The sequence below is a fragment of the Arachis hypogaea genome, chromosome 14 (assembly GCF_003086295.3).
Source record: "Arachis hypogaea cultivar Tifrunner chromosome 14, arahy.Tifrunner.gnm2.J5K5, whole genome shotgun sequence".
NCBI classification, from domain to species: domain Eukaryota; kingdom Viridiplantae; phylum Streptophyta; class Magnoliopsida; order Fabales; family Fabaceae; genus Arachis; species Arachis hypogaea.
The window spans coordinates 94,688,569-94,709,086 of record NC_092049.1 but is presented as its reverse complement, the minus strand read 5'-3'; the positions used below and the strand labels follow the sequence as shown (position 1 = coordinate 94,709,086).

Here is a 20,518-nt window from a genome sequence, read left to right as displayed (position 1 = left end):
ATAGGTGGGAGAAACCCCTGCTTGTAAACGTTGAACACCTCACTCATACGATACACCTCGTGAACATATGACGCCCAGTTAAGCCGGGAGTAGGCGCAACACGCAATGGCGTGGCAACAAGGATAATGCAGCGCCTGAAAGTGGCCACAGTCGCATCGGTGATCTTTAAGGGAAACTCTATAGCTACCCAGCGAGAAGCTCCCGGTTGGTGTTGTCTCCACGACGGTGTACTCGGACTGATGCCTGTCGTATAATGTCACAGTGAAGCACCTAGAGTCTCTTAGGTTCCGATCAAAAGCCTTGACCAATGCCTGACAGAATTCATGCCCAGATCCGAGTTGTGCCTCTGCTGTCTGTCCCCGTAGCACAAAGAGCTGAGCAAGCCTCCCGTAGGTTGACTTAACCAACAATGTGACCGGCAGGTTGCGAGTCCCCTTTAGCACGGAGTTCACACATTCACTGATGTTTGTGGTCATGTGCCCGAACCGTCGACCAGCATCCTCATGTTGGGTCCATTTGTCATACTCCATCCGGTTGGCCCAGTCACACATTGCTGGATTCTTAGTCCGCATGATGTCAAACCAGTAGTAAAACTCAGCCTCAGTCTTTGCGTACGCAGCATTCACCAACATCCTCCTAGAGTCCTTACCTTTGAACGTTAGGGCGAAATTCACAGCCACATGCCGAATACAGTAGGCCCGGAAAGCCCGAGGAGGCAGCCACCCAGTCTCAGGTGCCTCAAGCGCTGCCTTGATCCCATTATGCCTGTCAGAGATAACAAGGATACCCTCCTGAGGAGTCACATGCTCTCGGAGATTGGACAAGAAGAATGACCATGACTCTGCATTTTCGCCCTTCACAAGGGCAAATGCTATCGGGAGGATGTTCGAGTTCCCGTCCTGAGCTATCGCCAACAGCAGCATCCCTCCATACTTCCCATACAAGTGGGTACCATCAATACTGACGAGGGGCTTGCAATGCCGGAATGCCTCGATACAGGGTGGAAATGTCCAGAAAAGCCGGTGAAAGTACACCGTCGACTCATCAACCCCACCACCAATCCGAACAGGAGACGTCTTCAGCACCGTGATTGTTCCCGGCATTGTCGCCTGGACCCCTAGCATCCAACGTGGCAACTCCGCGTAAGACTCCTCCCAATCTCCATATATTTGTGCCACTGCCTTCTGCTTAGCCATCCAAACCTTCCTATAACTAGGCCTGAAACCGTAATCGGCTTCTGTCGCTTGTTGAAGTACCTTTACCGTAACCGCAGCATCTGCCCTAACCATAGGAAGAATCCTCGAACAGATAACGTGGTAATTCAGCTGACGGTGATCACTTGAAATAGAAGTTGCGAGGCATGTGTGTGGCCCGTTGTACCTCCTAACCTCCCAAGTGCCCTTTCGTGCACGAAGCGCTACACGAATCAACCAACTACAACCCTTGCCGAATTCCTTGCATTTTCCATGATACTTCAAATGATCTGATTCGATGACTCTGTACTCAACACCTCGCCGGATGCTATAGTCCTTGACACTCAGCACAGCTTCATCTTTACTCTGGAATGATTGCCCAATCTGAAATTCTGTAGAAGATCCCCCCACTGTGTTACCACTGTCTTCCTGTTGACCAAGAGCATCCAAGTTTAGTGTGGAGAAGTGTGGAGGGTACTGATGAGAACCAGAACCTGAAGGCCGATGCTGCGCATGTGGATCGCCACCTATGTCATCGTCGCTGTCACCTACGATATCAACAGGCTCCTGGTCAGACTCATCGTCACGCATTGCATTCTCTACTTGATCAGGTCCACCAAAGTCTTCGATATAAGGTACCAGGCCACCACCGGTGGCCACAACGTGGGGAGGCTCAATGACTGCTGCATTCTCCAAAGGTACAGAACCAACAACCTCCGTTCGGTCTAAATCAGCCGCAAACGATGGTGATTGAACCGGCGAAAGATACGGTCTGACCGTAGGCATCGAGCTAGATGCACCACCCGCGGCAGTTGGGCTAGGAACTGGAGCGGATGCCCCAGAACTATCGACACCAACCTCCAACTTCGCGAACAACTCATGGATTCTGATCTCCGGAAAACTCCTTACACAGTAGAACAAAACCCTAATATCTTCATCAGCCTTAACCGCAAAGGTTTCAAAATGAACACCGGTCGAGACAACCGCCATGGGAATCTTGTAGAATAGTTTCTTCACCCACTTGCTACCCAACACGCCAAGCTTCTCCAAGATGCTGTTCTTCAAATCTGACAAACTCATCGATGAACGGATAAAAATACTCAGTGGTTCTCTGTCGGTAAACTTCACACCATGGCTTTTGCTTTTTTTTATTTTCCCAGAGCAATGCACTAAGGCAAGAAAACTCTCTTCCTCACTAGCCATTGTGAGAATGATCTCTTATGGATCTTGAATCACCCACATATATATAGAGTTCCCGTAATTGTAAACCATGGGAACCTACAAGGTTTTCTGGCCATTATTTATCCTACATAAACCGTTGTAACCCACAAGGGTTTATGACCAACACATTTTCCTCATAAACCGTGGTGACTTACCACGGTTTATGCATGCCATGCCTCCTTCGTAAACCGTGGTGACTTACCACGGTTTACACTCTATAGTTTTTGCCCCTAAACCGCTGGGACCTGCCACGGTTTATGCACGTTTGGAAACCGTGGTGGGTTGCCACGGATTACATAGAAATGGGTTTTTGCACATGCAGGTAACAACAATCCGTTTTGCACATTTAGGTAAAGGATTCTGCCATTTTATTTAAATAAGTAAATTGCCCATTTTATAATTCCTTCCTAATATTGTTTTATGGTTGAAAACTTGCTTCCTAGAGATCTTTAATTAGTATATTTTAATTCTCCTTTATACCATTCGATGCCGTGATCCGTGTGTTAAGTGTTTCAGGCTTCATAGGGCAGGAATGACTTAGAAAATGGAGAGGAAGCTTGCAAAAATGGAAGGAACACAAGAAACTAAGGAGATGACCAGCTAACACTGATACGCGCGCATGGCTCACGCGACCGTGCGGAATGGAAAAATTGCAGCGACGCGCGCGCGTGCCTGACGCGTACGCGTGGATTGGAGTCTGTACGAATGACGCGAACGCATGGATGACGCGTACGCGTGACCTGCGCGATCTGCAGAATTAACAGAAAACGCTGGGGGCGATTTTGGGCCGCGTTTTAAGCCAGTTTTCGGCCCAGAAACACAGAATAAAGCCAGGAAACATGCAGAGACTCAGGAGACACATCTTAGACATAATAGACATACAGTTTTAGATGCATTAAAATAATTTTTAGGTTTCTAGATCTGAATTTAGAGAGGATTACTTTCCCTCTAGGTTCACTTTACATTCAATGCTTTTGTTTTCAGATATTGAAGAGTCATTATCTCCGTTGAAGATATTATTCTAGTTTGTTTCTTTACTTACTCTTTTATTTATTTATAACATATTCTTAATTCTTGCTTAAGGTAGTAATTGGATTATTTTCATGGATACAACCACTTATGATGAGGACATAAATTTAGAGCCCACTTTGAGGGACAAAAAAGACGTCCTTGAGGGTGATGATGTCGATGTCGTTCCCGTGCCATATCTTACCACTTCATCCAAGCCGATGGTAAAATCGTGGCTTCTAACCTTGAGGAACCCAACACCGTTGAAGCCTTAGGAGGAGGACATCACATCAAGCACCATTTTTTTGTCTTTATGATTATGTGGTCAACTTTGTCATGTCCATGAGCCCATCTCACCGTCTCCCCTCTTCAACATGCTTCAAAGTGTGTCCTATCCTCTAGCTAATTATATGAATTATGACCATTTTTTTGCTCTCTATCGTATGTAATTGCAGCTGTTAGGACTGAAATTAAACTTAAAAGTTTTTATGCTGCCATGCACGATGCATGTTGGCATGCTGCTACGACTAGTGAAATTCAAGCTCTTCATGACAATCAGACTTGGTACCTTACTACTTCACCTATGGAAAAGAAAGTTCTTGGTTTTAAATGGATATACTACATTAAATACCATGTTAATGGAAGTATAGAAAGATTCAAAGCACGTTTGGTAGTATTGGGGAATAATCAAGTTGAGGGTTTGGATTACAATGAAACTTTAGCACCTGTGGCAAAAATTGTTACTATTCGTACTGTTTTGGCACGCCGCTACTAAAGACTAGGAGCTCCACCAAATGGATATTCATAACGCTTTCTCGCTCGCTGATGCATGAGCATCTTAAGCACTTTTCATTGGCATTTATTATAAAAAAGTTATGACTTTTGCTTAATAATTATATGATTTTCAAGGTTATTCTATTAGTACTTTGATTTCCTTGGTTTCATGATTCTTGTAGGGAAAATGTTAGGAAAAGAGAAGCAAAATAACAAGGAGGAACCAAGAATTGAAGACAAGTGCAAAGAGAATTCGTGGATGCTGTCAATTCTGACCTCTTCACACTCCAACGATCATAACTTGAGCTATAGAGGTCCAAATAATGTGATTTTAGAAGCATTAGAAAGCCAACATCTAGAGCTTTTCAACGATATATAATAGTTTAGCGCCATTAGCGTTTAGCGCAAACCACGTCAAGCATCACTATCTTCTCGGGACTCCCGGTGTTTAGCGCCAGACCTGCAGAAAGGAGTGCGTAATTTGTATCAAAAGTGGCGTTTAGTAGCACCAAAGTGGTGCTAAATTCCAGCAACACAGCCCAGAGCCTAACCATGCTAATATAAAAGAAAAAAAAGGATTGGGCAACGGCTGACACTCTCTCCCTTCCGTTCTCCAATTCATTAGTTTTAGGTTTTACACATTAGATTAGGATTTCAATTTTCTGCACTATGATGATTTCAATTTTCTGCACTATGGGCAACTAAATCTCTATTGTTAAGGTTAGGAGCTCTGTTTAATTTGATGGATTAATAATTATTTATTCTTCTACTCTTGATTAATGCATTTATTTATGTTTAAGAGTTGGTTTCATTCATCATCCTACGGATTAGTGTGTTTCCGAAAATAACTCTAATCTAAATTGAATTCTTTTGAATCTTGAAAAAGTTACATCACTAGAATTAAAGCTTGAAACTATTTTCTCACAATTCCTTAATTATATGGATTTAATGTGATACGTAACATATAATCATACTAGTTTTGGGTTCTTAGGGATTGTATGGCTTATAAATCAAATTTTGAACTTAACCTTTTAATACAATTGATTGATCAAAGAAGTGACAGTCGGTTGGGTTAGAGGAGATTGAATTACCTAGGAATAGGAATTCAATCACCTAAGGTTTGCCATAAACTCAATCTTTGTATGATCAAAGTAGATAGTAATAATTGTTAATCCTTAAATTTAAATATCTCTGACACCTTAACTATCTTTAGTATATTATTTTCTTAACCAATTTTAGTTTGCTTTTGTACTCTGTTTTCATGCTATTTACTATTGAAACCCTTATTTTTTATTGTCTGACTAGAATAATCAATTAACCGTTGCTTGTTTAATCCATTAATTCTCATGGGATCGACATTCACTCACCTGAGTTTATTACTTGGTACGACCCGGTACACTTGTCGGTAAGTTGTAGTTTGAAATTCCGCACCATGATTTCGGCGCCGTTGCTGGGGATTAATTGTGATTAACAAACTACCGATTAATTGATTACCTAGATTAGACATTTTTTTCTTTTTTTTTCTATTTCTCTTCTATTTCAAAAAAAAAATTAAAAAATTAAAAAATATTTCTTTCTATTCTTTCTTCTTTTCCTCTCTTTTTATCACATGGTACGTTCGATTCAGTTTTATGTTTTGTGCTAAGGAAAATAATGGAAAAAGATCACATGGGTTACTACTCACACTCAAGGAATGATTCATATTACTGTGGATGGAGGAACTATCCAAATTTTGGTTGGAAAAGTCAAGACCAAGGAAAATTCAATAATGTTCCATATTCCATATATCAGGAACCATCATCTTCTTACTCATACCAAGAACCATCATCTCTTTATTCATATGAAGAACCATCATCTCTTTATTCTTATCAAGAATCATCATCCCTGGAGCTGGCTTTAGAAATAGCCTTAGCAGAACTCTCCAAAAATACAATTAGCTTCATGCAGGAAACTAAGGCCTCCATCAGAAACTTGGCAGTTCAAATGGGTCAATTAGCCAAACAAGTTACCGAGAGGCCTACCAACACCTTGTCTAGTGACACAATTCTCAATCCAATGAAATAATGCAAGGCCATAAGGTTGAAGAGTGGAAGAGTGATGAGTAAGAAAAATGAAGATCAAACTAAGGCTACAAATGAGGAGATAGAAGTGCAAAAGCAAGACCAAGAGGCCCCTGTACCAAGTGAAATTTCAATGAAAAAAGGTAATGGAGGAATACAAGACTAGGATTCTATATCCTCAGAGGCTACAATAGGTGACAAAGAAACACGTAACTTCTTTCCCAAGAGAAGCAATGCAAATCCTACGGAAAAATGTGAAGAAATTAAGCAAAGGAGTTCATACTTCAGTGAATTAGAGAACTCTTCACCCTCACACATGGAAGAAGAGGGAGATGCACAAATAAAGGAGGAAGCCATGCATACTCCATGCTTGCACATTCTAATAATTAGGGAGGAAGCCATACAAGTTCTTTCAAATCTATGCATGAAAGCTTTCGGGAAGAAAAATTTGAATGCACCACCCATATTTGAATTGAAGTTTTCTCTCCTAACATTTGAATATGCTTTCCTTGGTCCTAGTGAATTAGAGAATTGTATAGGGATTGCTTTTTGGTGGGTATCATTCTTTTTCTCATGTCCACTGAAGTCATTTCTCTTAACCAACTGGAAGAAGAGGAAGAAAATTCAAGAACCAACCATCAAACTAGTGACATCTAAGAAGTTCTTGTTGGGAGGCAACCCAACGTTAGGTAATTTCTTTTTATTTTTCTTTTTTCCTTTACTTCATGTTGCATATGTATTTCATGGATTAAGTTTGGTGTTGCTACACCAACATAATGCTTGCATTTCATTGGGTACTTGGCCCAGCCTCTCATTGATTGTGTCACACTAAATTTGGTGTTCTAACACCAAGTTTGGTATTGCCACACTTCACCTATGAAAGGTCCACTCCTCCCATGCCAATACATTAGCAACATGGTTATTTTGCTTTATTTTGTCTTTCCTTTCGTTTTTTTTATTTTGTTTATTTTATTTGATTGAGTTTTCGCCTTGCTTCCTTATTTTCACTAGACAATAATGATTATTCCTATTCCATCACCATTGTTTTTCTTTGTTGCTTGAGGATAAGCAATCATTCTAAGTTTAGTGTTGGAGGCTATACTCTACATAGCCTAAAAGGATGATGAAGAGAAATATGAGGAAGATGATGGCAATGAGAACTAAGGTTGTTGACTTCTATTTGTATCCTTTCTTTTTAATTATATGCATATGTTATCTTATTCTATCCTATATAATGCATTTGTGAGTCTTGTTAGTCAAGTGCATACCATTACTTGTCTATCACAATCCACAATTATAATTGTGCTTGCTCCTAAATGTGGACAAGGATCATGTTCTAAGAAAGATCAAAAATAAAAAAGGATTCATCATAAAGAGCATGACAATGTGATTTTGAAAGGCCAAACTAACTAAGAATGTTCAATACAAGCTAAGCCAAATTGCTTGAGGTTTTAGTCTAGAAGACTATTATGGGATCTTTACACTTGACAAAGTCTTGAAGGAGCAACATGTAATGAAAAAAAAAAGCTTATGGTGCTTACAAAGGATTGAAAGAGAAGCCAAAGGCTTTGAGTACCACTGATTAAGGATCCGAGTTAAGTTCTTGTGGTGCTTATGTATCAATGAAGAGAAAGCCAAAAGCTCTAAGCACCAATGATAGGAATGTTAAAAGGACATGGTAAGCTCAAAGAGCTCCCTAATTAAGTGCTTGTGGTGTTTTTGTGTCGAGTAAAGTTTGAGACAAAATATTTAGAATCACGGTTAGGCTCAATGTACAAAGAATCCAAAGAAAATAAGCTGTGGAAGGAAAGTAAATAAGCTTGTTTCAAGATGATGATTCGAGAAAGGATTCTATAATCTAATCTGGACAAAGACCTTGAAAGATTATAACCAATTGCGTTGAATTGTGCATAAGTGAAACGGCTAACCAAACTCATTTGAATTGCAACCATCTACCCTTGAATTTTAAGGCTGGAAAGTTTGATAACTAAGCCATGATTCTTTGCTCGCTTGAGGACAAGCAAGAGCTTAAGTTTGGTGTTGTAATGCATGAGAATCTTAAGCACTTTTCATTGGCATTTATTATAGAAAAGTTATGACTTTTGCTTGATAATTATATGATTTTCAGTACTATTCTATTAGTACCTTGATTTTCTTGATTTCACGATTCTTGTAGGAAAATGTTAGGAAAAGAGAAGCAAAAGAACAAGGGAGAACCAATAATTGAAGACAAGTGCAAAGAGAATTCGTGGATGCTATCAACCCTGATCTGCTCACACTCCAATGAGCATACCTTGAGCTACAGAGGTCCCAATGATGCGGTTCTAGTGGCATTAGAAAGCCAACGTTCAGAGCTTTCCAACGATATATAATAGTCTATGCTTGCTCTCTGGCATCACGGCGTTAAATGCCGCGACATTGGCATTTAGCTCCAAACCGCGTCCAGCATCACCATCTTCTCAGGACTCCTGGCGTTTAGCGTCAAACCTGCCGAAAGGAGCGCATGATTTGTTTCAGAAGTGGCGTTTAGCGCTACCCAGCAACATGGACTAGAGCCCAACCACGCTTATATAAAAGAAAAAAAGGGATTGAGCAACGGTGAACGCTTTCTCCCTTCCGTTATCTCATTCATTAGTTTTAGGTTTTACACATTAGATTAGGATTTCAATTTTTTGCACTATGAGAATTTTAATTTTCTGTACTATGGGCAACTAAACTTCCATTGTTAAGGTTAGGAGCTCTGTTTACTTTGATGGATTAATAATTATTTGTTCTTCTACTCTTGATTAATGCATTTATTTATGTTTAAAAATTGGTTTCATTCTTCATCCTACGGATTAGTGTGTATTCGAAAATAACTCTAATCTAAATTGAATTCTTTTGAATCTTGAAAAAGTTACATAAGTAGAATTGAAGCTTGAAACCATTTTCTCACAATTCCTTATTTATCTGGATTTAATGTGATATATGACATATAATCATACTAGTTTTGGGTTCTTAGGGATTGTGTGGCTTATAAATCGGATTTTGAACTTAACCTTTTAATACAATTGATTGATCAAAGAATTGACCGTCGGTTGGGTTAGAGGAGATTGAATTACCTAGGAATAGGAATTCAATCACCTAGGATTTGCCATAAACTCAATCTTTGCATGATCAAAGTAGATAGCAATAATTGTTAATCCTAAAATTTAAATATTTCTGACACATTAACTATCTTTATTATATTATTTTCTTAACCAATTTTAGTTTGCTTTTGTTTAATTCTCTGTTTTTATGCTATTTACTATTGAAACCCTTATTTTTTATTGTCTGACTAGAATAATCAATTAACCATTGCTTGTTTAATCCATTAATTCTCGTGGGATCGACACCTACTCACCTGAGTTTATTACTTGGTACGACCCGATACACTTGTCGGTAAGTTGTGCTTTGAAATTTCGCATCACTTGCACGGCAGTTTAAATGAAGATGTGTATATGAAGCTTCCTCCTGATTTTTTGTTCACAATGCAAGGCAGGTTTGCAAACTTCACAAGTCTCTTTATAGCTTAAAACAAGTTCCACGTTGTTGGTTTACCAAGCTCTCTATATCCCTGTTCTGATATGGATTCAAACAGTTCACCATTGATCACTCATTATTTGTTTATCGTCATACACACTGTGCAGCGTTGGTCTTTGTATATGTAGATGATCTTGTCATTGCTGGCAATAATTGCTTGGCAATTGTAAAGTTTAAAGCTTACTTGCATCATTGCTCTCACATGAAATACTGGAAAAATTAAAGTACTTCTTGGGATTTGAAGTTACTCGCTCACCAACAGGCATCTTTCTTTGCCAACGAAAGTATGCTAGATATCCTTACTAAAACTAGACTGCTAGGATCTCGTCCTATATCTATTCTTCTTGAAGAGAATCATTGACTTGCTTTTGCTAAAGGACCATTATTATCTGACTCTAGCAAATATCGTTGTCTAGCAGGACGACTTCTCTATTTATGCTTTACTCGACTCGAGCTCTCTTATAGTGTACATGTCTTGTCTCAATTCATGTAGGAACCTTGTGAAGAGCACTAGGTGGCTGCTCTTCGAGTAGTTCGCTATTCGAAAGAAAAATCGAGGCAAGACATTATACTTCGTCGTGACATTGATCTTACTCTACATGGATGGTGTGATTCTGATTAGGCTAGTTGTCCTATTATTCACCAATCGCTCACTGGTTAGTTTGTTCTTTTTGGTAGCTCTCCCATCCCGTGAAAGACCAAGAAGCAATAAACTGTGTCACGATCATCTGCTGAGGTTGAATATCACTCCATGACTAACACTACTTGTGAATTAAAGTGGCTTAAAAGTGTTCTTTATTTTTTTGGTGTCCCTCATTCTCATCCATATCTCTTTGTTATGATAATTAAGTTATTCTTCACATTGCTAAAAATTCAATTTTTTATAAATGAACAAAACATATTAAAATTGATTGTCATTTTGTTCGAAATGTAATACTGCAAAATATGATCCTTCTCTCTTATGTTTTTACTCGTACTCAACTGACAAATATTTTCACCAATTTTTTAGGTGTCCAATATTTTAAATTAATTCAACAAGTTAGGCACTCAAAACTTGCATACACTAACTTGAGGAGAATAATATACATTAAATCATGTCTGTATAATCAAATCAAATCAAATCAGATGTATATCTAATCATATTAATTAATTGTTTCTGTTTTAACCATTAAGATATCAAAATATAAATGTTGTACTCTTGAGAATACTTTATAATGCTGTACATATACTTTCTTTCAATGATTAATACAAAAATGGGCAGATTTATCCAATGGCTCATTTTTTTTTATATGGGAAGCTTTGGTGTGTTGTGCCTCGTTATGGGAAGTGTGGGTGCTACGCTCAATTGTGGGACAGCTTTTTCTAAAAAGTGGGGTTGAGAAATCGGACCATGCGTGTTCTTTGGAAGCCCACTAATCGGACGGTCCGATTTGAGTGGGCGGAAAATTTGAATTTGGGCAAGGTAATCAGACCGTTCGATTTTCATATAGTTTTAATTTTTTTATATCGTGAAATTCAACACGGACCGTCTGATTTGCTGTGTGTGATATATATATATATATATATATATATATATATATATATATATATGTATATATACAAGTATGTGTATTTCGGATTCACAGATCCTCTCATCACCTTCTTCTTCTACTTATTTTCTTCTTCTTCCCTCAGTTTCTCCTTCTCTGTTATTTCGGATGAGGAAAAAAATTTGATAGTGAAGTTCATATTTATATAAGGGAGAAAAATGGATGATAGAGTTTTACTAAAGGTATATTATTTCGGTCAGATTTTGTTACAAACATATGAAGAAGTGAAATTTATTTGTGAAAATTCATTAGACATTGTTATTCCATTCACAATCTCATTTGAAGAACTAAAAGGTGTGATTTGTGAGAAGATACATTCTGAAGTGTCAAGAAAAATATCATGTATTTTATACAGATATCCAATACCAGAATTTGGTGGATTCGTTCAATTTGAAACGAAATATGTAACTGATGAAGCGAGTATGCAAGAGATGTTTTCAATGTACATTGAAAGTCGCGCCCGGATATCGTTTATTGAGTTGTATATTGAGTTTGAACAATCGGAAGCCGACCGGAATATTGAACAGAAAGATTACAACAGTGACAGTGAAGAAGAGTTTGAAAGTAATTATGAAGTTGTTGGTCCAGACAGAGACAAAGATCAAGGTGACGGCACTATGGCTCCAAATGTGACAGAAGTGGCAAATGCACTCGCAAACAAACATCCATTTGAGGAGCCATCTTTTATGCGAGTTTTGGATTTGGAAGCCATGCATGCTCCCGAGTTTTCAGAATATATGAATACAGGTACGTGATTGCCTATATTAATTAGCATTTCTTTGGGTGTTTGTTTAGTTGAATTTAAGATAATAATCTTTTTAGTTAGTTATTAATTTAGGTAAAAATTAATTAGTATTTACTAATTAGTATTTATTTATGTTGTTATTTGATTATGTTTTTATTTTGTTAAAATCTAGATAATAACTTGATCTAAAGTTTATTTATGTTAATAGTAATGTAGTGATTTACTTTTAATGCGGTGGTAATTTAATTTTAATTTCACTTATTAAATATTTATATATTAAATATTTATCGTGTTGCTGTTGTCGTGGTAGAAATTCCTCTTGTTGCAGATGGTGAATTTGCTGTGGGAATGGAATTTAGTTCCAGAAAAGCTGTTATTATGGCAATGAAAGATTATACCATTCGATGAGGTGTAGACTATCGGGTGTATGAGTCAGAGCCGTTGACATTTTATGCCAAGTGTACACAGTATGGGTCAGGTTGTGATTGGCTGATCAGGATTAGCATGATCAGCAGAAAGTACTGTTGGGTTATAAGAAGGTATAATGGTGGTCACACTTGTACCAGAGCCACCATTTCTTAGGATCATTTGAAACTGGATTCGAGTACAATTGCAGAAGCAATAAAGCTGTTGGTTGAGGCTGACCCCTCCATAAAGGTGAAGTCAGTTAGTCAGTTATTGTAGAAGTACAGTCGAAGTTCAATTACACCATCAGCTATCGAAAAGCATGGTTGGCTAAGCAAAAGGCGGTGAAAAAAAATATTTGGAGGTTGGAAAGTATCGTACGAATTATAGCCACGTCTTCCAGTGTCACAGCACATTCACCAACTGGAAGGTGAAAGGTATGTTTGTCTGTGTGCCACCTTTCGACTAGAGCATTTACCAATGTTTTCTGACATTGGACTACTCCAATCTGGAACGCATGATAAAAACCAGTAGATCGTAAATGCTCTTCCCTCCTATCATTGTACCGATCCAAAGGGAAAATGGTGATCACATGTCAACATCCGTAAACTCTACAAAAGCATATCAAATTATTATTAAAATCATTAACAATTACTAATTTACTACTAAAATATAATAATTTTCTAACTATAGCAACTAATTTATTAATCTCATGCTAAACTTTTTGTTAAATACCAAATTTAGTAATTACCATGGACGACAAACTTATCAATTAATTAACTATCATTATTGAAAAAATTTAATTAACAATCCTATAAATTATTTCAAATAATTTTTAATTTTTAAAATTACGATACTATTATCATACATATTTTACTCATTTTGTTTCCAATTGAACATTAAATTACATAATTATTTATTTATGTAATCATACATAATTCCTATATCATTAACAACAAACTACTTTACTAATAATAACCACTAATAAATAAATCTAATTTTTATTTAACTAATAATATTTCACTTTATTAAACCCCAGCTACACTAACATATTTATGTCAATTAAAAATCTAACAACAAACATAAAATTATTACTGAAGCAAAAATATATTATATCTTACAAAACCTACCTAATTATTACTCAAAATTCCCAAAACTATTCCCAAAAATTATACCACAATCAAACGTAATAATTAATTTAATTTTTATAATTATTCCAAAAAAATTCTAAATATGTATATTTTTTACTAATCTATTTAAATATTGTCATTAATTAAAATATTCACTAACTAACTATAGCTTTAACTATAAATTTCTAATTTCTAACGGTAATAACAATTTTTCAACCTACGTGTTCCTAAATCAAATTTCTAACATAATAATAATTCTAAAATATATAATATTTATTTTATTTAAATATATATTCCTAAATTTTTAATAATAATAATAATAATTTTAAAATATAAAAAATTAAAAAAATAAACTTACATAATCCAAATGGCTGAGATAATTTATAATATAAAATTTAAAACGATCAACATCTTTACAATTTTGTTTCTTTGACATTTTCAATTTTTTCTTCAACTTGCATAAAGAAGAATGAGTTTCTGGAGGCTGAAAACGAAGAAAAAGAGAAAAAGTTAGCTGCTGGTGGGATTCAAGGAAACTGAGGGAGTGAGTTAGTGCTGGGGAAGCATGTTGGTATAAGGGAGCACTGTTCTAGGGGGGAAGGAAGGGAGCACTGTTCTAGGGGGAAGGAACACACAAATCGGACAGTCTGATTTGTGTCCCCTAATCGAATTGTTCGAATTCTTTTAACGAATTTTTTCTGTCCGATTTCTATATTCCTGATACTACATGCAGATAAAGCACCCATATTCTTCATAACACCGTATCACACCCAGGGACAGACTTACGCGCGCGGGGTGGGGGGAGTGGAGGCCTCGGCCCCAACTTTTTTAAAAAAAGATTAATAGTAATAAGTTATTAAGTACGATTTAATTTTTTTTAAAATTTATTTAGTATTTAGTCTAATATAAATAAAAATCCAGTCTAACATAAATATTAATGATTTCTAATATCTAAAAAGTAAGTAATAATATTAAAAAAATATGAAAAGATATTATTACTAATATTTTTTAATTAAATAAAATTTTTCAATTCCCATAAATTAGATTTTTTTTTTCTTGTGAGCGTCCTTCTTGATTTATTTGGTATAATTTTTTTCCGTTTCAACTACTAAGAGTTCTTTTTTAGTTATGAATATTGTGAAGAATAATTTAGAAACAAAATGAAATATAAATTTCTTGTTAATTGTTTTTAATTATATTGAAAAGAAAATTGCAGAAAAATTTGACACAAATTTTATTATCGATGAATTTTATGAATGAGGAATCGACCACTTCGTTAATAAAAAGTACATATATATTTTTTGTACTTTAAAATATATTCTTTATTAGTATATTTTTGTAATGCATTTTACATTATATAATTTTTTACATAATTTTTTAATATTATATATGTTAATCACACCAATCTCTTTTCCATATTAAAATAAAAAAGTGTTGTCCAATCCACTTTTAGCATCGACAGTAAAAAGTACTTTATCTTTTAAAAAAAAAACCCGAAAGAAAAGTAACGGGTATATAAATTGCAAGTCCAAGCGTGACACCCTAAAACCCTAAACCCTCTTTTACTCGTTTTGCTCCTCTACTCTGTCCAAACCCCAGCTCTCAAATGGCCATGTACACCGCGCTACGCCGTGCTTCCTCCGCCGTGATCCCCCTGGCTCTCCGCCGTACTACGGCGCCATCCTCTTCCAGAACCTTCCACAGCGTTCTCTCCGCTGGCGTCTTGCTCAGCGGACAGACAGCCACTCGTACTGTTGTAGCTCCTTCTCTTCGCGTCGCTAACAGCTTTGCGACGAAAACAAGTGCCGATGAAAACCTCGTTCAAGTCCTTGAATCTGAGATCAAATGCGCCTACGATGATAACCAATCACAGCATGTAAATTTTCTCGATTCTCGTTTGTTCCTTTGTGGTGAACAATTAAGTTCATCCCCTTTTATTAATTATTAATTTTCTTCTTTGCACTGAATAATAGGTGTTGCTTTCTTTAAAGTTAGTATCTTCAGCTTAGCCGTTGCATTTTCCCCTCTGAAGTGTTTTCTTTATTTATTTAATCACTGCTTTTTCGTTATTGTTGATTAGTAAGAATGTTAGGTAGATGTGTATTCAAGTAGTATTAGCTTTGTTGCTTTTGGCCTGTCAATTTGTTTGAAAAAGAAAATGATTGTAACATGACATTGGAAAAGGCATAGGAAATGGAATCCTAGAATTGCATAGTATGCATATATCATATATCTACTTGTTAAGAAGCTAAGGTATCACTTGTAATTTGAATGAAAGAATTGGAATAGTTTAGATTTAAGAATTCAAATTATTGTTGTTATTAACAACTCATGATGGTCCTTTTTACACATAATTAGGAGTTGGTTGCATTTCGTTCTGTCTCTTAATAAGCTAAGATCATTGTTTGACAAAATTTTCAAAGCTAATATCTTTTCTCAAATTATGCTGATCTTATCCTATATTATATTTCTCAAAATATTCTGCTTCCAGTATTTAAACTGAGCGCCCCACGTTGTGGTACTGTCTTTAATTCATTTGTATGTTTGACTTGTATGTGTAGATAGGTGATGGAATTCTGCTGGTTTTAGTTACATACCAGTTACCCTATGAACTATGTTGTGACCGGATCCAATAACCTTATTTGTGGGTATATTAGAAATATATTGCTTATGCAACTTCAACCTCTGCTATCTTATCATGTGAAAATCAGGATGAACATCGGTTGGTTGTTTTCTTTATTGGTTTTCTCCTATGATGCACGGACACTGACACGGACACGGGACACGACACGACACGGGACACGTTGACACGCGAATTTTAAAATCATATATGACACGCGGACACACATATATATAAAATATAAAGTATTTTTTAGATAAATTGTAATGATATTTTGATATTTTATTGATATTAAAATATAAATTAAAATGTTTAATGTCTTGTTTTTAATTATATCAAGTATTTAAAATATTTTTTTGTTTTAATAAATAATAATATATACTATATCTAAATTTATTTTAAGAATATATGTTAAGAATAATACTGGACATGTGGACACGTGATGGTATTTAGGTGCGTCCAGACGTGTCCGGAGAAGAATTTTTTATTTTTTATTAAGACACGGTTGGACACAGCAGACACGCGTGTCGGACGAGTGTCGGTGAGTGTCGTGTCCGAAATGTGTCCGACACGCGGACACGATAACTCAGCGAAGTGTCTGTGCTTCATAGGTTTTCTCAAATTCTCTCTAGTTTCTTTCTCTCTCTCTCTCTCTCTCTTACCCCCCCCCCCCCCAAAAAAAAAAACCCATCCTTAGTAGATTTTGACTATTCTTTCTTTCTGCTTCATTTTTTCTCTTTTTCATCCATAATTTGTATGCTATGATTAGTTTGGTGTCATCCGTTCTTTAATTAATACTTCCAAAATAGTTTTGTCAACATGCATTGAGGAGCTGCTATAAAGATCATTCATTGGTTCTTTCTATACAAATGAGTTGCGTTTGGTATTGCAGTCATATTGGTTCTTGTATACCTTTCTCAGGTTGAAATCCCGGATGATTTTCCTTTTGAAATCGAAGACAATCCTGGAGAAAGAACCATACAACTTAAGAGACAATACCAAGATGAAACTATTAAGGTTCAAGTTGACATCCCTAATGTAGCACTTGAGGGAAACGAGGAGGATGATGATGAAGGAGAGAAGAGTAGTGAATCTAGCATTCCTTTAGTTGTGAGTGTCTTCAAAGGAAATGGAGTGTGTCTCGAGTTTGGAGTGACGGCTTTCCCTGATGAGATTACCATTGATAGCTTGTCAGTGAAGAATCTCAATGAATCTGAGGACCAGCTTGCATACGAGGGACCAGAATTCACGTAAGCATTTTATTAATATTTTATTATTTCTTATTTACCGTATAATGTTCCTTTTCTCTTCCCTTCCCTTTAACATATCCACTCCATTATTTCTTACAGTGATTTGGATGAAAATCTGCAAAAGGCTTTTCACAAGTATCTTGAGATCCGGGGAATCAAGCCCAGCACAACAAATTTCTTGCAGGAATACATGTTTAGTAAAGACAACAAGGAATACTTGGGGTGGCTGAAGAGCCTTAAGAACTTTGTTGAGCAATGATTTTAGAAATGAGTTACTGTTTAAAGGGCAATCAAAAGATGATAGATCCCTTGTTAAATTTAGGTGGAACATTAGCATGTTTCTTCGTGTATCATGATGGGATGAGAAGTACTGTGGATTACTGGACTAACAATTTTGATAGACCTTATTATTGGTCACCATTGTTATTATACTTAAAATTTCACCCTTAAATGAAATAGTGTATGGGTGGTTCTCCCATTTGTTATCTTTCCCTACAATTGTTGAGTATGTCTCACCAATCAGCATTGTTTTAGTTTTGCCACATACAGTGAATCCATTCATCATGGCCTTAATTCATTGATTGAGTAAAGTATTGTTTTTATCTTTAATGTTTGAGATAAGTTCTAAAGTTGTTCATATGTTTAAATTGTCCTATTTAAATTTCTAATGTTTTAAAATTAGAGTAAAGACCTAATTCGGTCTTTGTCTATTTTCATGAAGGACAAAATCTCTCTTGTTAAAAAAAAATGACATTTGGCCCTCAATTTTTTTTATTTTAGGACAATACGATTTTCTATTAAGAAATTTGTTAATAAATAGTAGCAAAATAAAGATTGTGGGAGTTTTATTTGTAATTTGTGAGAGATTTAAACCCCCTCACAATGTTCTTTTCAACAATATAATTTACCACTATTACCACCATTTTTTTCATCCTCATTATTATTACTTCTATCTCTATTATTTTCATTATGTAATCATATTTTATCACCATCATTATCTCTTCTACTATTATCATCACTAATACAAATATCATCAATATTAATGTAATCTTATTTCATTTTTTGATCGATGCTATTTTTTTTCTTTAAAAGGTTTTCGTACTGCAATTACTTTTTCTTTTTCTGAGGCATAATTTTCAGCAATGGTCTTTTTCTATTTAATCACCACCGATAAAGAAAGTTTTTAACAATAAACTTATTAAACGTTTGAGACAACTTTAGAACTTACTTTAAACATTGAGAACAAAAACGATATTTACTCTTCATTGATTTGCTTCTATGCACAAGATTCATCTGCAATGACTAAAACTCAAACAACCGAGAGTATGGTTAATAGTTCTTGAGAATAAGACTGGTAAAAGTTACATACATACTTTGTAGGTGAACTTTATGTTGGCTATGCTGTCTTGACCAAGAGTTACACTACTCTATTCTATAAAATTACAAAATATGTTTTACCAAAAAAAAAAGATTACAAAAATATGATCTGCGGAACAAAATTACAAAAATGCCATGCTTTTTGTTGTATTTCCAGAATAGTAGTTCTTCATTTTGAATTAACATTGAACCCATGACATCTTCATTTCCGAGATCAATAATGGAGGAAAACTAGTTATCGTTGCTATGAAATTCTCTAATAAGGACCCTGAAGAATAAAAGAACAAATAAGTGGAATTGTGGAATTATTCTTTAATTAAATTAACAAATATATAACACGATTAAATGAGCTACTGCTATGCATAATTGAAGAGAGTATTAGATGGTTGAAAATTTTATTAAAAAAAGCAGCATGCTAGAAAAATGGATCCAAGACTCAGCTATAAGTATACTAACATGATCACCAAAAATACTAGATATACCAAAATCAACTATTATATATTTATATATATATTTTTTGATGATTCTATATATTTATATATAAATACATATGTTATTTAAGTTATTTTTAATATATATTTTATATTAGTATTTAATTTGGATATATATCTAGTATGAGGGCATTATCACATACCAACTTTTGTATTGTACCTTCAAAATGTACTGTTTTAAAAATAGACTTGATCATTATTTAGGATCGGGTTTGGGTCAACACGAACCCAGTCTCAAAAAGGTATATATGTTTTAAATTAATTTTAATATTATGTTATATTAAGTGTAAGCTTATTTTATTTTTAACCACACTTGTTGAATTAAAAAATAGATCAAAGTCAAATTAGAATTTATAGACAAATTTAAGTTTAAATATGGATATCAACTTCTCAAGGACAAGTTTTTTCTTTATAAATAAGTACATCATAAATAAATTTCTTTGTAAATTATTGTTAGAGATTTAAAGGCCTGGTTTTCACCCGATTTGGTCCCGGTATAATTATAACCCGAAATATTTAGGTTTCATCGGGTCTAGAGTCGGGTTGGAATCTAAAAAATAGACCCAATGTATATTTAGGATCGAGTCTGGGTTAGGACAAACCTGGTTTTATCCTGGCCCATGTGCACCCCTAGTTTGTGGGCAGCCAAAGTTCGAGCTTGGAACGGCAGCAATGGAAGAATGCCAAGCTGCAGGAGTTGATTACGAAAGATCAGGGGTGTAGTTAGGTTTCGGGTCAGGTGGGTGTTGGATGACCCGTTTGCTAATAGTGTTTTGGGTTTTTGTTGGCCCAGTATCCTAAAAAAATCCAGAAATATAACTTAACTGTCACGTCAGCTTTTATTAACGCAGAGACAATTTTGACTATTAACTTTTTATTTAGTTGCTAAAATTGTTATGAGTAATGCTAGGGACCAACTTTTTTAAAATTAATTTCTTAAATTGTAAATCCTCAATCATAAACCCTTGACTCTAATTTCTAAATTATAAATTTAAACTCTAAAATTGGTTAATATTGACTACCTAAAACTTGGTTCTCTATACTTTCTTATAATGCAGATTATTTTAACTATAATCGATGTTCGATGCATATGA

The 20,518-nt window shown here is 35.4% G+C and overlaps 1 protein-coding gene across 1 annotated transcript; it reads left to right on the top strand.

Moving 5' to 3' along the window:
- Positions 1-15,137: 15,137 nt before the first annotated feature.
- LOC112743523 (uncharacterized protein At2g39795, mitochondrial) lies at positions 15,138-18,041 on the top strand. The gene is made up of 3 exons (XM_025792761.3): positions 15,138-15,562; positions 17,228-17,556; positions 17,656-18,041. The coding sequence occupies exons 1-3, from the start codon at positions 15,293-15,295 to the stop codon at positions 17,813-17,815; spliced, it is 759 nt and encodes a 252-aa protein (XP_025648546.1). The 5' UTR covers positions 15,138-15,292; the 3' UTR covers positions 17,816-18,041.
- Positions 18,042-20,518: the final 2,477 nt, after the last annotated feature.

What these genes read in the sequence shown, in the direction of transcription:
- LOC112743523 (XM_025792761.3), top strand. Translation starts at nt 15,293, where the DNA reads ATGGCCATGTACACCGCGCTACGCCGTGCTTCCTCCGCCGTGATCCCC. An exon ending in ATGATAACCAATCACAGCAT is followed by an intron (nt 15,563 to 17,227) that starts GTAAATTTTCTC and finishes TACCTTTCTCAG; the next exon opens with GTTGAAATCCCGGATGATTT. An exon ending in TACGAGGGACCAGAATTCAC is followed by an intron (nt 17,557 to 17,655) that starts GTAAGCATTTTA and finishes TATTTCTTACAG; the next exon opens with TGATTTGGATGAAAATCTGC.